The 18,565-nt window shown below is 32.2% G+C and overlaps 1 protein-coding gene across 4 annotated transcripts in view; it reads right to left on the minus strand.

Annotated features, from left to right (window-relative positions):
• Positions 1 to 8,509: 8,509 nt before the first annotated feature.
• LOC148611952 (GTPase-activating protein and VPS9 domain-containing protein 1-like) overlaps positions 8,510 to 18,565 on the minus strand; it is a 40,494-nt gene continuing 30,438 nt past the window's right edge. For all 4 annotated transcript variants that reach the window (XM_088592986.1, XM_088592989.1, XM_088592985.1 and 1 more), the window contains exons 17-20: positions 16,836 to 16,902; positions 15,284 to 15,398; positions 13,950 to 14,088; positions 8,510 to 11,959 (exon numbers count right to left, since the gene is read on the minus strand). In XM_088592986.1, coding sequence (XP_088449112.1) covers positions 11,687 to 11,959; positions 13,950 to 14,088; positions 15,284 to 15,398; positions 16,836 to 16,902 — 594 coding nt within the window. In that variant the 3' untranslated portion in view covers positions 8,510 to 11,686. The remainder of the gene's footprint in view (positions 11,960 to 13,949; positions 14,089 to 15,283; positions 15,399 to 16,835; positions 16,903 to 18,565) is intronic.

The raw sequence follows: 18,565 nt of genomic DNA on the forward strand, positions 1-18,565 counted from the left end.
AGGAAGTGATTATTGGTCTGCAGAGGAGATTGATAACCATAATACCAGTTAAGTGTAAGTTGTTGTAAGAATCAGGCAAAATGTAAAAAAATCAGGAACATACATGTCAAAACCCCACTAATCTGACAATGTAATATCACTCATGGATGCTTTCCCAATTTTAAAGATTTATTTTATCTCTGCATCATTGAATTTGCGCAGAAATTTTTCAATAGAATCTTCGAAAAATGAGGTAATTATCTTTTCTTGAAAAGTTCATTTTCAGTGTATTTCAATGAAATTGTAACTCAGTGGTCCAGCATGATATGAACAATCTTGTCTTTATTCCTTTATTCTGATGGTGCAAATAGTCAAATTACATTATCAAAATGGTGTTGTTTTTTTTTTCCATACCATGTTTCATCGACTGTCTGATTGTTACGAAGACACTTAAATAGTAACACGGGGACTTCTATAAAAAATCTCTATCGTTTTTTTAGACACACATTATAATACTGAAAGAAGACTTTCTTATCTCAAATAATTGTAGAAGGTATTTTCCAGAATGAAATTTAACTGGCAATTTAAACTTTCATTTAGGATTGCTGTCCCACGCTATCTTAAACAGTCATAATTCAATTTAGTAATAAAAGTACAAAATCACAACAACAAGAATAAAACACTAGAACATGTATATGCTCACTTGAACTCAACAAGATGTTTATCACGCATAGCTTTAAAATTAAAAACAAAGACTTACATCTAAGTAATAAAAAAAGTTATAATCAGTTACTGTTCTTTTTTTAAAAAAACAGGTTTAAATTAAACAGCTGTAATTAGTCATGCGACATGCCTGTGCAAACTATAGACCTCTTCGTTTCGTGGTTACTGTTGGATAGTCGATGAACATGTGTGTACATATTTAATATATACTTCCGCGAGGAATGTTCTTTATTTGTAGTGTGCAAATAATTAAACTGCAGGTCTTCAAGCAGATAAATGAATATATATTTTTACTTTTAGTGGTTTGGAACTTAAAGATTATTACAACCTAAATAGTTCAGAATATGATATATCAGAGAAATCATTGATTTTAGAAAACTTGGTTTAATTATAGTGTGTATGATTACCCATAAAGGTTTTGTGAAAAACAATTGTTTCCACCATTTGAAATTGAATTGACCTTTGAACTAACCTATTCAAAATATGTCAAGTGTTTTAGTTATGCTTTAGTTTAATATGTCACATCACACATAAGGTTACTTGAAGATTTTTTTAAATAAATCCAAGAAGATAAAATACAAAAATACTAATGATATAAATATTAAATCCAATATGCTGTGCACGTGTGTCAAGTGGCATTATTAGAACTAAATACATGGAATGAACAAAATCCAAAAATAAATTGTATGAAGCACCGAAAAGTTCTATCATGTGCAAAACAAGAAACAAAGCCGATTTGTGATATTGCAAATTTCAGTAAATAATCTCTGATATAGTTCAGGTCCGATAAATATACTTTTTTTAGACACTCCCTTGTCTCTTTGAGGGTGCCTCAAGATATTTTTCAAAAGTGGTTGACACGTTTTAAACAGACGTTCAGTAAACTTAAGTCCATCTAGATGCTGACTTTTTGCTTCATTCAAATGAGGCAGACTAACAGAGTTTGACAGGGTCTTTACCCTTAGATTTTGCTGCCTAAATGATTTCTACTATTGAAAAATCCAAGATTTGGTGATTGATTTCCGACATTGCATCTACCGTAAACAAAGATTGTGAACGCCATGGACACTAAGTCTAACGTCTACCTAATATCTTTACCTACTGTTAGAGATAGACGAATAAGGAAAACTTTTGACTAAACTGTCCGTCAAACATGATGACTCCTTATTCTAAATCATCAACATTTCGTTCGTATGTGGCAACATTCCAACGTTTTTATTAAGTAGCACTCCAGCTAAGAATCATGCAAAATGTGATTCATGGGTAAAAAGCCTACATATTTTTATTTTTGATATTTTGTTTGAATTGCCATAGTAAACAAAAATTAACTTTCAGTTTTTCATATAACCCGTGTTCATAAGAGATAAAAATTATATATAATGCACTGTAAATTTCAAAATAAAGGGAGATAACTGTAAATGACACTCAACTACAATAGAATATTGGATTTTCAATGTTGATTATCTCCTAAGAACAGGCAGATTTGAATGAATAATTACGTATTTCATGGTATAGACCCATAAAACAACTTAATTACAATAATAAAAATATGTAGCCTTTTTCAGATGTATCACATTTTTTTCAGATTTTGCATGATTCTTACAAAGATAGCTACTTAATTTGTCTAATTTATTGTTGTTTTCTGTTTTCTTAATGAAGTCTTTGTCACCGAACCATTGATACCCTGTTTTCGTTATAATTAGGGTGATTTTCGTTTACGTCGTCGCTGTGTCGATAAAATAATAAAAAAACAAACATCACTTTTCGAGTTATTACAAAATGTACTAGAAATACTGTGAGCAAGCTTAAAATCTTAAAACCCGTAAGTTTAAGTATCTCCCTTTGGAGTGCTAGACGGGAAAAATATTCCTTCATCTACATTTTATGCCCAGCCATCCTATGAAATTTCATTACATTCCCTAGAGAGGCTTAGGGGATTTGCGCTCATGAGGTTAGAACACGTTAAGTTGAATTATTTCCCTTTGAGTCCTCTGACATTAACTATATTATTTTCTTTCATGCTCATCTTTTTTATGTTTATCATTCCAATAAAAAGTCCTTAGAGCAGGAGGAGTTGCATTTACGTGGTTTGAACATGTAAAAACCCTTAAAATGGATTATCTCCCATTGGAGTCTTTGACAGTAAAGATAAAATATTCCAATAACAACTGCATATGATACATAACCTTCCGGTAAAATTTCATCAAAATCCTGTAGAACGATTTAGGATTTGCGCTTACGAGGTTTACATACATAAAATCCTTAAAATAGATTATCGCCGTATAAAGTTATCCGAGGGTAACTATTTTCCTTCATGCACATATACATATGATCCCCAACCTACGTATAAAATTCAAAAAAAACCCTGAGCAGGGTGATTCCTATATATCCCCCAAACTTTGTTTGCGGGGGGATATATAAGTAGGGCGTTTTATAAGACATTCAATGCTACTTTGTTTCGTCGTGGAGTTACTGACTTGATACAGGTGGGTTAGCAAAAGTATACAACAGCACAACTGAAGAACTACAAACAGGACAACAGCGTTGTATTTAACTAATACAATTCTAATATATAGCATACAATTAACTCAGCAAACATAGGAAAGCAGAATCAACAATGACTAGGACAGGAGAGTGAATATTACAGCTTGAATCACACTATAGTGTCTTAAAGTGAATTCAGTTAACATTTGAGAAAAATCTACTGAGACATCCTTTGCAAATGGACAGCAGAATTGAATATTCACATCCAATCTTAAAATCTAATGGGTTACATGTACAATAATTAACATTTCATTTCTATTGTATAACACCGGTGTCACGTGTTCAAAACTAAATGTTTATGAATTAGACAGAACTAATTGTTCTCCTGGTTATACAAGAATTAAACTGGTACCAGGAAGTAATACGATTGAGCCTAAATACAAGATATTGGTGTTGCAAAAAGAAGGCGATTATATTTGCTACAGTTATTCAATAAAAGACCAGAATCATGTGATGGTAGATGTCAATGGGGTAAAAATAAATAAACTTGATAAGGATGAATTTGTTATGTATGATCTGAGTTTGGCGTTTGAATGCATTTGTCCAGGTATAATTGATACGTGGGTAAAGCAAAATCGAATAAATGGATGGCCAAACCCAAAACCGGATAAAAACACAATATCTGCATTGGAAGGTCATGTTGTCCCTATTGCGAATACAGTCGTTATCCACTTAGAGAGTGGAGAATATGCTTTACAAAAGCCGAATTGCTCCTCATGAAATCCTTTAATTAGTATCATAATAAAGTCTACATAATAATGAAACTAGTAGTCAAAGCTGTGTTGAAACCTATTTGTCCTTCTATGACATCATACATAATGAAAAAAATATCTTGTTTTGGTTGGCTGAATCTCGACCTATTGAGAAATTTGCCCAGAATCACTTAATAGATAGATTGATAGACGCCTTGATGCGCCTTAAATCATGTATAGAGTCGAAATGTCTTCCTAGCTATATGATAGCAGAAAGAAACCTATTTGCAGGAAGAATAGCAGATAATGAAAGAGAAGTACTTATGCGAACAATTGGAGATTTGATCGATGCTAGAGAAAATCAGTTCAAACAATTTTCGAAACTCAATCCAGCCTTACACAAAGTCCTAGATGCTGAAAAAAGTTTTGCAGAGGAAGCAGACAATCGCAACAAAATAGAAAATCTTGTCCTGAAAAAGAATATTATTTTTAAAGAGACTGAAGATGTGAGAACACCAAGTGGGAATGAACTCACAATTCATGAAACGTCTCAATCAAAACGAGGCGTACCTACAGTATGAGAAAAAACTACAGGGACTCGTTCTCCCAGATAAGCAAGAACTAAGCCAAAACAGTGAGCATGTTTTTCGTCAAAGGTTATATAAAATTCTGTCATGAAAAGGCCATTCCTTTTCACACGTAATATCTTGATTCCAATTTCTTAATTCCAAAAATGTTACCAAACTTCTTGCCACTTCTACATAGAAGTGTACCCATTTAAATTAAGCTATTCCTCTGACACCACAGAGCAAGGTTTAATCAAACTTTTACAATATCTTTATTACATATTCCCATTGCACACATCCTATGTAAAATTGGTTTTAATAAATTTTGATGTTTCACTCTCATTTATGAATACAGAATAAGGGGGTACCCACCTCTTGTCTGTTAATATGGCCTCCTTCAACAACATACATCACAGAATGGAATTTAAAGAATACATTGTATATCACAATATGAAATTTAATGAAAATTCATTGTATGCAAATTATTAGCATTAGATCCAATATTAATTTGGAGGTTTTACATGGCAAAACATAAAGGGTAAACTCACTAACACTAGTTTCAGGCTGACATTTTTGCCAATTTTAACTTACTATTTTCAATTTCCTATTTGCCCATTTTAAACCTAAAATACCATCTGAATACAATGTACAAGAAAATATAAGTTATTGTGTCATAATTTAGTCATAAGGAGGGCGCAAAACTCTGTTTCTACACAGTTTTCAAAGAATTTTCACAAAAATGACAGGATTAGGGGTAGTTTTTTAATCCAAAAGTATAGAGTGTAAGCTACGAACAACAAAATATTTTGTCAGTAGTTGTGATGGTACAGAAGGCTATTTTATATAAATATCAAAGAGTTCGACCAATGTGCTCTATATTTTCGACATAAAAATTCTAATGAAATAAGCTATTTTAAGACAAGTCAGCTAAATTTTCTACTGTTATTTTATTTTGATCTTAAATTTTAGTACAACACAGTGAAACTTAGTTTTTACTTTAAGCACATATTCAACTATAGTGAATTATGCAATTTTCAATTTAATTTGAAACACTTTTTGGGCTGATTTTGACATTTTCTGAATCTATTCCTTTTGTCACTTAAGGACACGGAGTGTCAATCTCTTGTACCTTACTCCTTCTACAGCACTGAATGGAATTTTGCGAAATCTTTAGTGATATTCCCATTGCACACCTCTTATTTTAGATTTTGATCCAAAGTAATTAGAGGTCAAAACGGTGCATGTCATCAAAATGGGGAAGTAGGGTATCAGTTTAATGATTGCCCACTTTACAAAGTAGACTGTGAAAGTATTATAGTTCATTGGGTACCAATTTTCATGGTTTTAGTGGGATTGGTTAACCACAAAATTTGGTTACCAAAGAAAAGGGAATTTCTCATTCGATTTTATGGTAGAGTTATCAAATCCATGACTTCCAAGAATCTACGAAGAGATACATATTCCCTAAATCACGAAAATTGGTACCCATGAATAAAAGTGCTTTTGCAGTAGAATGTAGCCTAGATGAAGCAAATAAAAAAAAATATTCTCTCGTTATCAAGTAATCAAAATCATTAATTATTAAAGGAAATACAAATGGTGCAAAGATGTGTCAATAAAAATATGAGGATAAAGATGCTTAAGTAGCACTCCAGAATATTAAAACAGAAATTTTACAGGTTTTATTGTCTTTTTATTAGCTCACCTGGCTTAAGTCCAGGTGAGTTATTGCCATCACTGGGCGTCCGTCATCGTTAACAATTTCTCAAAACTCTTCTTCGTCAGACAGTAATTTTTCGCATCTATCTCAAAAACCGTTAGGATTAGCCAATTCTGACATTGGTAAAAGTGCTCAACATGATGAGATCTATTGTGGCCAAATTTTCATTTTAATCTGTTAAGCCATGTTGGAGTTATTGCCCTTTTTCGACTTTTTTTTTTTTTTTAATGTTATCTCTTTCAATTCAAGAATCTTCTCCTCTCTCACTACTTGACCAATTGGAACCAAACTTGATATGAACCTTCCTTGGGTGATTGTGCATAGAATGGATGTGGGGATTTATAATCTGTTGAAAAAACATGGCGGTCGTTACTAAAAATAGAACATAGGTGTCAGACCAGTTTTTTGCACATATCTGCAAAACCGTTAGGTTCAGCAGAATTATTTCTATAGCTGAAATGACCCTTATTAAAATGCCTTCAAAAGTCTTCAGGGATCAAATTTGTCAGGTGACTCCTTGTAAGAGTTATTGTCCTTGAAAGATGAATTTTTACAGTTTTCAGACAATATCTTGAAAACTAAAATGGATAGAAAGAAACTTCTATTACTAAAATGATCCTTATGATAGTTCTACCAAAGTCTTCTTGAGTCAAAATTGTTGGACAACTCCTTCTTAAATGCATTGCCTTTGAAAGACAGACTTTAAACAGGTGAGCGATTCAGGCTCCTGGGAGCCTCTTGTTTATAGCATTAAATCTAAAAAATAAAGTAAATTCTGGTCATTTAAGTATTAATTTTCCAGTTTCACCAATTCTTATAATATACACAAGCTCACTGTAATTTCTTTGTACCAAATTTTGTTCAATTAAGACTAAGCTTTCTTTCAATGCAAATCACATTCACCTTCTGCAGTACATAGGGTCATTTCGACTTACTCAAAAATAACACAGATATGCAACGAAAAACGAAAAGGGAGTCTCCCAAGTAAATCCATGATTCAATTACCCATATATAGCAAAAATAAACACTTTTTAAGTGTAAGTGTTTGTAAGAATCAGGCAAAGTGGGAAAAATCAGAAACATGCATGTCTAAACCCCACCGATCTGACAATGTAATATCACTACTTTCTCTATTTGAAAAGACCATTATTTGATCTCTGCATCACTGGCTTTGCGCATAAATTTTTCAATAGAATCTTAGAAAAATGAGATTTTTGACAGAATTATCTGCCCTTGAAATGTTCATTTTCAGTGCATTTCAATGAAATTTAACTCAATGGTCCAGCATAATATGGAAAGAGTAATCAAGGGAACCAAGGTTATAGCGGTAATCAAAAGAATGTAATCCAGGGACAAAGACCAGACATGGAAAACAGACATACACAACAAAGAACATAAAGTAACTAAAATCATATATACAAAGTAACAAAAGCAAATGAGCAACACGGACTCCACTAAAAACTGGGAGCATGGACCAGGGTGTACCAGTAGGGTAAGCATCCTCTGCTTTTCTAGAAACACCCGCCGAATTGCTCATAAAAAGTCAAGTCCAGGGTAGACAAACGAGGAAAGGAAAACTATGACCCGTTGAATAAATCAGTTTTCATGGTGCAGATGGATACACCATAATGATCAACGAGTTCATGAAGACGACTTCTGTAGTGATGACTTCAATCTTGTAGCAACATGACTCTGTTTCAGAAGCCTATTTGTTAGAGTTCCAGCGTGATACAAAAAGTCTGCATAGTTTCAGCAAGCTCTGGCATAACGTATGAGTTGTCGAAAAGTTTGGTCAATAGTTTTCCTTTACCATCGATTTCTAAGTGTAGGTCAAGATATGAGGTCAACTTCACAGTGTCTGTAGTATCCTTTATCTCAAGTTCTTTGGGTAGATGCGATGTATCAAATCCCCGAAATTAGGATTGTTTAAAGATAATACATCATCTATATAGCGGAAACTGAGATTGAAGGATCTAGCCAAACGATATTCTTTCTTTCTGATCAGATCAGCTATAAAGTAAGCCTCACAAGAGTGAAGGGATACAATTTGAAAATCTTGTCTTTTTTTCTTGATTCTGATGGTACAAGTAGTCAAATCATACTATCAAATTGATGGACTTTTCCATACCATGCGTCACCTACTGCTTGATTCTTTCAGGGACAGACACTTAAATGGGTAATTAGTAATGTAACACATTAAATACTTATTAATTTTCATTATATATACTTCAATAACTGGTCCATGTAGTGGCAGCATAAAAATTTCCTACAAGAACTTCCAACTATTTCTTATAGTCAAGCCAATTTTATTTAAAGTGAAATCACAGCACCTTTCTATAATTAAATCATTAAAAATACTGCAGTATTGATTAACATACAGAAATATACATAATAAGATTGAATAATAGTTTCTCTAAAAATCAAAGTTCAGTACTCTACATAAAAGTTTCACTTTTGAGAACCATTACAAGGTAATTTGAAGTATTTACTACAATGATACTGAGTTTGCAATTCAAAATTCATCTGAGGATAATTGTCTTTAAAAAGTTGAAAACAAGTTATGCCATTAGTAATAAGATTAATATTAATCACTTATACTTTCTTAAAAAAAAAACATATGTTTAAATAGACAGGTGAAGTAAAGCACATGATATGCCTGTCTCAACCACATTTAAAGTTTCAGAACCATGAAATGAAAAAAAAAATGTCACAAAGAAAATTAAAGAAGATTTCTCCAATAAAAATAAAACATCCTTCAAAAGATTTTTGAGTAATAGTATTACATGTAGACTGCCAGATAAGTGTAGATGGAACAATAGCATTATATCTAAACACTGCCACAAAAAAAAACATAGAAATTATTGTCTAAATATGCGTTCCTGAAAATTTTAATGACCATAAGATAACTGTTCATATAAGAAAGATAAAGGGAATTTCTCTTTCTTGATTTCACAGGTTCAACTTTAAGAATTGATAAATAATGTTCCCAAAAATTAATTAACTAGTACACAAATAAAAACCTATCAGTGAAGCTTCTTTTTAATAACAAACTTTGTGGGCAATATATTAAGATACATATATCTTTTTTTTAAGTGCAAACAATAGAGGAAGATTCCTCATAACAGTAATCTAAACAAATTTAACCTATGACCTTACAATCACCGAGTGTCTGATACGGCATCTAAATATATTGGACGACTTGGCCTGAAGATGAGTAATAACAAGTCAACTTTGGTGACATATCTATTAATAAGACCTCCATAGCCAATAACTTGGTCCTGTTACAGGTTACACCTTCCTCATATTAAAACAGAAGGTCCTCAAACAGATAAAACCTCTGTATACTACACGACAATGACCATGGTATAGAATCAGTAAATTACTACAAAACAAACACAATTCTGACATAGAACATGATATTCCTGTGAAATTTTTAAGTAGTACTCCAGCTAAGAATCATGCAAAATGTGATACATGGTTGGTAAGCACTGAAAGTAAAAAGAAAATAGTATGTGGCTTTTCATAGAATCTGTGTTCTTAGGAGATGAAAATTATATAGAATGCACTATAGAATTCAACATTAAGGGAGATAACTCCGTAAATGACACTAAAATTCAATAGAAACTGTTGGGTTTTCCATGTGCATTGGAGTGAATCATTATACATTTCATCATATAGACCTATAAAGTAACTTAATAACAAAAATTAAAATTTGTAGCCTGTTAGGGGTGTATCACATATCACAGAATTTGCATGATTCTTACAAATGCTACTAAACTGTATGATTCCCCAAATTTTTATAAATTTTGTGATAAAAATAGATTCCAAAAGCTGCCATCATATTTTTAAAAATGTTTAAAAATGAGTTCCCAGAGCTTATTTATTCAAAAACCTTTTAATTAATTTTAATCATGTTTTAATTAAATATGTTGCACTGTACATTGTATTTCCAATACATCCAGAAGTATAAGACCAGCTAAAATAATGTCTTGGTCTTCAGGCCCTCTCTTAGTCCCTAAGACATTTTTGTGTCAATACAAGTGTAAAAAAATGTCTTCCTTTGATTTTCATCAAAATGGCCTGAGAACCAAGAAATCAACATTGAATTAAAGAGGTAGACCTAGGGTAAGGGACACGACTCTTACAAATCATTAGAACGTTTGCATTCACCATTTTACAACGATCTCATATAAGCATCAAAGTAACGGACTGACTTCATTCTGTTTCAAAGGAAAGCTTGAAAGGCTTTGGTGAAATTGAATATGATACAAACATATCACTAATTTCAAGAGTTATGTCTCCTACCCTTTGTCTACCTCCTTAATGTACTTAAAAGTGCAAAATGTATGTGTGCTTTTTATACTCTCCAAATTCTAAGCGAAAGAACAGTTCCAATACACAATATAAGGTGGTACTTACAAGAACCAAAAATTACAACATTCAAAGCAGAGCAACTTCAAACAAGAAAATAGTTTTTCATTCCTTGTTGCAGAATATTTTATCAAATTAAATTAATTTTTTATTGTGAATTTTTCACAAAAAACTTTCGCTTCATTACCAGGTATGTAAATATGCCTTCAGCTTAAATACATGTACATAAAGAAAGTTGAAAAAAAGGAAACAATAAAACTTTATCTCCCAAACCAGAAAATAAACACATCAGGAGAGGGAAAACTTTGCAATACCATCAATATCAATAACACTTATGGAAGCAACAAGAAACAAATTAACAGTATGTTTGATTGCAACAGAACAATTTTTGATAAGGTCATAATATGTATTTCATTATTGAAATATAGTGAAACTTGTCTAAACCAAACACTGAAACATGATAACCTGTTTAAATCAAACACTGGTATAGGATAACCTGTTTAAACCATATACTGAAATATGACATCCAGTCTAAACCATACACTGAAATATGATAACCTGTCTAAACCAAACACTGAAACATGATAACCTGCCTAAACCTAACACTGAAACACAATAACCTGTTTAAACCATACACTGAAACATGATTACCTGTTTAAACCATACACTATTAAAGTCATTTCATATCATTAAAAATGCAATTTAAACCTTGGAAACCTCACCTGTCTAAACAAAACAAACTCTAAAGCCCAAAGGGTGTTCAGTTTATACAGGTTTCACAGTAAAAGGTTACAATTATCACCAAAGCTTACATTGACAAATCTAGCTGGACCCTGTCCATATAATCTGATTTAACCCAAATTCATACCATAATTCAATAAATAAATAATATTTACAATAATTGAAAGCACTATATTTTTTCATAGAGACTACATACCACCAGAGGTATCTGGTGTATTCAATACACAGTAACATTGATGAAGCAAACAAACTCAGCGCTTTAACATGCATCAAAAATAGGATACTGAATTTTGAAATAAAATGTATTAATATCACACTATGTCTGAGTAACTGGTTTAACATCTATGAATCTAATCTGCGTAATCCATGGTTTTGATATATTCTACTACTGACGAAAACTGCATCCACCAGTACTGTTCTTCTCCTTGTAACCGGTTACCATAGAAACTATTGACATACTGGACTGTAGACAACAAACATGGCGGATTAGCTTTGATGATGACAAAAATAAGAACAGGCATGAACTCATCCGCTGCTGGAACGCTCTTGTCATTAGCCATGCTCAGTAAGTTCATAATAGTTGTAGAACATCTATGGACACACTTAAGCTTATCTTTTGGAGTCTGAAAAAAAGTAATCAGACTAAAATATCTTCTACTGAAAATAAAACTTTTTATACTGAAGCAACACTCAAACTGAAATTAAATATTATAGCTCAATAAGGAAACTACAGCATTATTCAGATATGATAAGCATCATGAACTGTAATCAACTCAATTGGTATTACTTATGGAGGTAGACCTAGGATAAGGGACATAACTTTTGAAATCATTCATATGTTAGTATCGTATTAAATTTCACCAAAGCCTATCAAGCTTACAGTTGAAACAGCATGAAATCAGCCGAAGTTACTATGATGCTTACATGAAATTGATGTAAAATGCTGAATACAATCTTTCCAATGATTTGTAAGAGTTAAGTCCCTAACTCTGGTCTACCTCCTTAAAAAAATGCAATTTTAAGCCTTTTATCTTGGCATTCATTCAAAAATAGACAAGAGGAAGATTGTCTTACTAAACTTTATGCCAAGGGCGACAACTCTGATCTTCTCAAATGTCAGGTCTCACTAACCACTTCTGGGTCAAATGGCCACCCCCCTATGTAGTACCAAAAACACACTGAACCTAGACATATGCATTGTAAGTGCATTATTTGTGTGTATTATGATTAAAAGTAGTCAAAATGAAGCTGAGAATGTGTACTTTAAAATCATATATGTAATTAACTACAAAAGTGTATGAATATTGTTTACATGTGTGAGTAATTTGCCTCCATGCTGTCAGTTAGCAGAACAGGTAAAAATGTGGATTTTCAGTATTATTTATTCAAGTAAATTTTGTGAAGAATTTCTACTATCATCGTACCATTAGCATAATGATTTTGGAAGCCTTATTTTCCAAGCTTCGCAACAGTATGCAACTTTAAGATGTCATTTGTCCTGGGAATTCACAGTGAGACTTTGAAAATTACTTTTTTAACATGTAAAGTAATGGAAACGTTAGAAGTGGTTAGTGAGACCTCAATTAATTACCATAAATTCAGAAACCATTGTGAAATTTTTATTACTGAAAATAAATTTACATAAAATCCCCATGAATAAGTGGCACTCATGCTAAAATCAATAAAATAGTTAAATGGAAAGAATGAGAAACAAAAGCATGATCACAAGTGCTGAACAATGCTTAGATTTAAGGAGTGTGTGGAACTTGTTCTACACATACGTTCTTGGCACAAGTGATTATACTTTGGTTATTCACAATAACCAATTTTTAAAATACCGTAATTATTATACAGATTTGCTGTATAATTATTTACTATTTTCAACAAAAGTTGTTGAATTTTGTGATGGGTAGATTGACATTTGTGTTGAGATGTTTTGGTGGGAGAAACTGTGAGAGTGGAATTACCAAATTTATTTCAATGTGAATCATCAAATTTTTTACAAAGGGAAAAAAAGGATAAAAATGGGTAGCCTTTTTTGGAGTTGTTTGGATTGTCTGGGAAATATACTGTACAACTTCTCGCAATGACATTGGCCCAGATTGAATGTCAGATTAAAACTACATCTTCGTACTGTATTGTTACTTAGTCACCCACAGCATCCATACAGGGGTGTTTCACATATTACAGAATTTGAATGTAGAAAGAATCTACATAAAACTCAATTATGGATCTTTCAATATAACTAATGTTGCATTTCTCAAACATTCAAAAAATTTAAATTGCACTTTTGACTATATTGACAAAATTAAAATAATTAATGCACATAATAATTTCTGAATCTACTGTATTTTATCTTATGTAGCAGCATTCTAGATGTATTTGTTTGTTTGTTTGTTGGGGTTTAACATCCGAGCAGCAATATTTCAGCTATATTCAGACAAAGCATTCTAGATGTAAACAAATTCTTATCTTACAAGTCAAACATTTTGCTATTATTCAAATTCTACTTCATTCCAAGTTTCTCTCTGATCAGTAGTGGAAAGGAAGTGAAAATGACTTAAGTCATGTTACAAATAAGGCATCGTTTCTGCAAAATGTTAGGATACCCACCTTATATGCATTGATCATGTAGATTTCTCTCTGGGCAGCAGTCCAGGGACACTCAAATTGATAAATCTTGGGAATTTGTAGATTCTTGTGATTTGGGGTTATCACTTGGGCCAACTTTTTTATGTGTTGGTGTAAAATTCTGGAATGGAACGTAATGAATTAAAGATTTTTAATTAAACAATAACATTCCTTTTCAACAGTCAACAAGCATTTTCCTCTATCTTGTAACTTTAGGGCAAACGTCAATTACAGTTTATGTGACACTATGAAAAATTTTGCCTTTATTGTGTTGAATACTTTATTTTGCAAATATAAACTAGTCAATTATTGTTGGCAATAATTCAAAATGAAAAGCATCTCTTGTAATACATGTACCACCATCTTAATTACAATAATGTCATTAAAATGAATGCAAGTGATTAAGAATTCTCAACAAAGAATGTGGGGGTCACTAAAACTTGTGCCAATTTATTGTACCATATATCTACAACCAGTAGTGGGACAATTTGTCAGTCAACTTCTATCCCCTGCCCTGGAACCAAAGAGAACAACATAAAATAGCCTGATTGTAGAATAAATCATTTTCAAAGGTAAATCTTCCTCCCCCACTCTCTCTCTCCATCTAAAGCTGGTCTCTCATTCTCATCATCATCATATTATCAAGGGTTAATCTCTTTCTATTAATTACTGATCTCTCATCTCATTATCAATGGTTAATCTCTCTATTAATTACTGATCTCTCATCTCATTATCAAGGGTTAATCTCACTCTATTAATTACTAATCTCTCATCTCATTATCAAGGGTTCATCTCTTTCTATTAATAACTGGTCTCTCATCTCAATATCAAAGGTTAATCTCTCTCTACCAAATACAGTTCTCTCATCTATTAATCAACAGTTAACCTCTCTCTATCAAATACTGGTCTCTCATCTCATTATTAACAGTTAATCTGTCTCTATTAATTACTGATTTCTCATCTCATTATCAAGGGTTAATCTCTATTAATTACTGATCTCTCATCTCATGATCAAAGGTTAATCTCTCTATTAATTACTGATCTCTCATCTCATTATCAAGGGTTAATCTGTCTCTATTAATTACTGATCTCTCATCTCATTATCAAGGGTTAATCTCTCTCTATTAATTACTGATCTCTCATCTCATGATCAAAGGTTAATCTATTAATTACGAGTCTTTCATCTCTTTATCAGCAGTTAATCTTTCTGTATTAAATACTGGTTAATCTCTTTGTCAAAGGTTAATCTCAGTTGATCCTCACTTGTCTCTCATCTCATGATATCCCCATATTTCTCTTTCTCCAATGATACTTACTGGTCTCTCATGATATCACCATCACCATTGGGAAACATTGCATGGGTGTATATCCTGCTCATAATATATCGTTCTATTGATAACTTGGCATCTTCCATCTGACTTTCAGTTGATGCTGAAATATGCAAAGTAGAATTATATCATTTTTCCAATTATATGTCTTTAAAAAAATGTTTACTGGGAAGGAAAATATATCAAACTGCAACTGAAATATGATCACAACTTTTGGGGGATTTTAGGAATAACATCCCTTATTTGGAAAATGAATTTGAATAGGAACCTAAAGTCTCGAAAGTAAAGTGCAAAAGTATAGAAGAAATGACTACCACCTTGTTTTTGATGATAACTGAATCTTCCCATTAGAATTTCAATCAGCAAGAAATTTCAAGTTCAATAACTAAACATTAAATCATAGCCAATAAATTTTATTCATAATTTACAAATTATCAAGAATATTGCCCAAATTCTACTTCAAATGGAGCCAGATTCTGGTTTTTTTTATGATTAAATATAGATTCTCCTACAGTAATGAGTGGTTTAAATTTTTTTCAATTTTTAATTTTGAATTTTAATTTTTTTTTGAGATGGTAAAATTAAGTTTTTCAACACATGAGTTTTATCATGCATGTTGAAATCTTAATTTTACCATAGAGAGTGGAGATAGTTTAAATGTAGAATAGGCTGAAGGAGAATCTATTTTTTCCATAACATCTGTAGAAAAGTTGGAAGATGCAGTGTGGGAAACCACCGCTCGCCAGCTCGCCAAATAAGAGTAGGTGTGTATTTTGGCAAGTTCTCATTTCCTTACACTCGTCAATTTGGCGACCGTCATTTGATTGGCAAGTTCCAAGGAAAGTTAACCAGCCAAAAGGTTATTTAAACATTCTTTAACATCACACATTAAAAATATGTTCCCTACATTTTAAGAAGTTTAGCTTGAATATGTCAAGTGAATTTTGGCATGATATGCACAATTTTATTGACTTGTAAAGCACTGTTAACGATCTGCCATTTTAATTTCCGGTATATGGGATGTGCCTAAACCTAGGCGACGGTCCTGATCTCATATTAGTATTCTAACGAAATTATTTTGGTAATTAAAGATTTGTTACCTTGCAAATTAGTTGTTTATTGTCAAAATAAAAATGAACAAGAAGCAAATGATTTTATTGTTTCATAATGATGAATCCGTTGAAATATAATTTTATTTTTAAAATATGAGTTCAGAAATGGATTACTTATTTTGTTACTGTAAAGTACATGAAAAACTTAAATGGGAGGGAATATTCGAAAATGGAAAAGTTTTTGATAAATTTAAAAACAAAAGAAAAGATAGTTAAGAAAGAAAAAGAAAGGCAGAAGAGAGTCAAATCCAAGAGAAAACAGATGATAGTACAGAAAAAAAAAATGTGGCTAGTTGAATTTATATTTGGCTAGCAAGATCAATATTCCACTAGCCTGAATGGCAAGATGGGGGAAAAATGGTGGGAAATCTCTCGCAGAAAATCACTAGCTTGGAATGGGGAAAATAAGATTTCAATCCTTAACTTACCTTGCCATATAGCATTAGTATTCATATGCTGGTACAAGAATACTAAAAACTTCTCAACTAAGTCAGTCTAAAAAAAAAAAACAATCAAACATTTAAGCACTATAGATGGTAGATAAATACACTTCAAGAAAATTATGATCTATCTTCAGTTTTTTCCGCATTGATCACGTAGCACTTCTTGATGTATCAGTGATCATTCAGAATGTTCTGCTTTTAGAAATCACAAAAAGAGCAGCAGAGACAAAAGATTCATGTGCCCCAATACTCCCAAATCTGTTATATAATAAATTAATTTGAGATAAATACTGTAATCTGATTGGTTAAAACAATTTTGTTATATCTCAATGGATAAAAATATATTGACACGCCCCTATTAAGTTAAATTCAGAGCTACTTTTTTCATGTTTCAAGATAAAAAATGTTTTAAAATTTAAGAATTGGCAATGATAAAAATTTTGACTATTGAAAAATAACAAATTTTCCATGTGTATATTTTGTTTATTGCACTTCGTGCAATAACCAATATGCACATGGAAAATGTTATCATAGCCAATTCTTAAATAGTCACAAAAAATAATAGATTTTTACAATACAAACAAAAAAGCTACTAGACTTCTACCAACTTAGTTATTTGCACATGAGAATAATTTTCAATATTTTTTGCAGTGGACAACTAAGGCTAAAAAAATATGCTAGATCCTCAGGCACTGCCCCATCCCTAAAAATCCTCCTGCATCTGTGATTTTTATTACAGTAAAATCCAGACATTTTATATCCCATCCAGAAATTTTCATATCCAGTCCAGAATCCACTTTTAATTAGTTACGGAATGATCTGCCCACTTGACAAGAATACACTAAGTATGATGCAAATGAGACTGTTTTTTAACATTGATCATTAAAAACATAAAAAAAAATTGTCTTGTGACAGAGAGAAAGCTTTTATTTCTTGCCACATCTTATATTCCAGTAAAGTTTTAATGCCATGGAGTATTTTATTTAACTTCTCAACATCCTGTACCTTTACAGAATTGTTCAATTCAATGAAATTTCTCAAAAAAAAAAGAAGAAAACTTGCTTCTGAAAAAAAAAGCCTCCCCATTTTTTTAAAAAGTGGCCTGAGAAACTAGGCATTTTTTTGTATGGCCTAAGTGCCAAACAAAAATAATACCTATCAAATGCATATGTTACTCTATAATATAAACACTTTTATTTGTCCAAACTGCAAATAGAACCTGAATACATTCATTTGACAGAAAATCACAGACATGAAAAGATTTGAAAGAGCTGGAATGAGAAGGAACAGCACATGACAGGGTTACATGGAGGCAGCTTATTAACAACCTATTCCCTAAAAAGGTTTGTTTGTTTGTTTGTTGGGGTTTAACGTCCAAGCAGCAATATTTCAGCTATATTCAGACAATGAACATGAAATGGATGATATAATGAACATGAAATGAAAAAAAAAAAGGATGGGTCACAAGGATAATAGGGTCGACAAATTTTGATTGCCACTGGAAAAAGGGGGATGGGTAAGGTCGGGCAATTTAGCCTCCTGTGGCGGAGCGCAAAGGTTCCTACTCCTATCGAATACCACAGCAGGGTTCTTTTACTTGCTCGGAACGTGGCATCTTTCCCAACACGGTGCACCACTATGGTTTGCGGTCAGATTTTCCGTATTATAGCCTGACAACCCCAGCATGTAACACGCCAGGGGTACCCCATTCCACC

The sequence above is a fragment of the Perna viridis genome, chromosome 7, assembly GCF_037379345.1.
Source record: "Perna viridis isolate PV_CMFRI_1.1 ecotype Kerala chromosome 7, ASM3737934v1, whole genome shotgun sequence".
NCBI classification, from domain to species: Eukaryota; Metazoa; Mollusca; class Bivalvia; order Mytilida; family Mytilidae; genus Perna; species Perna viridis.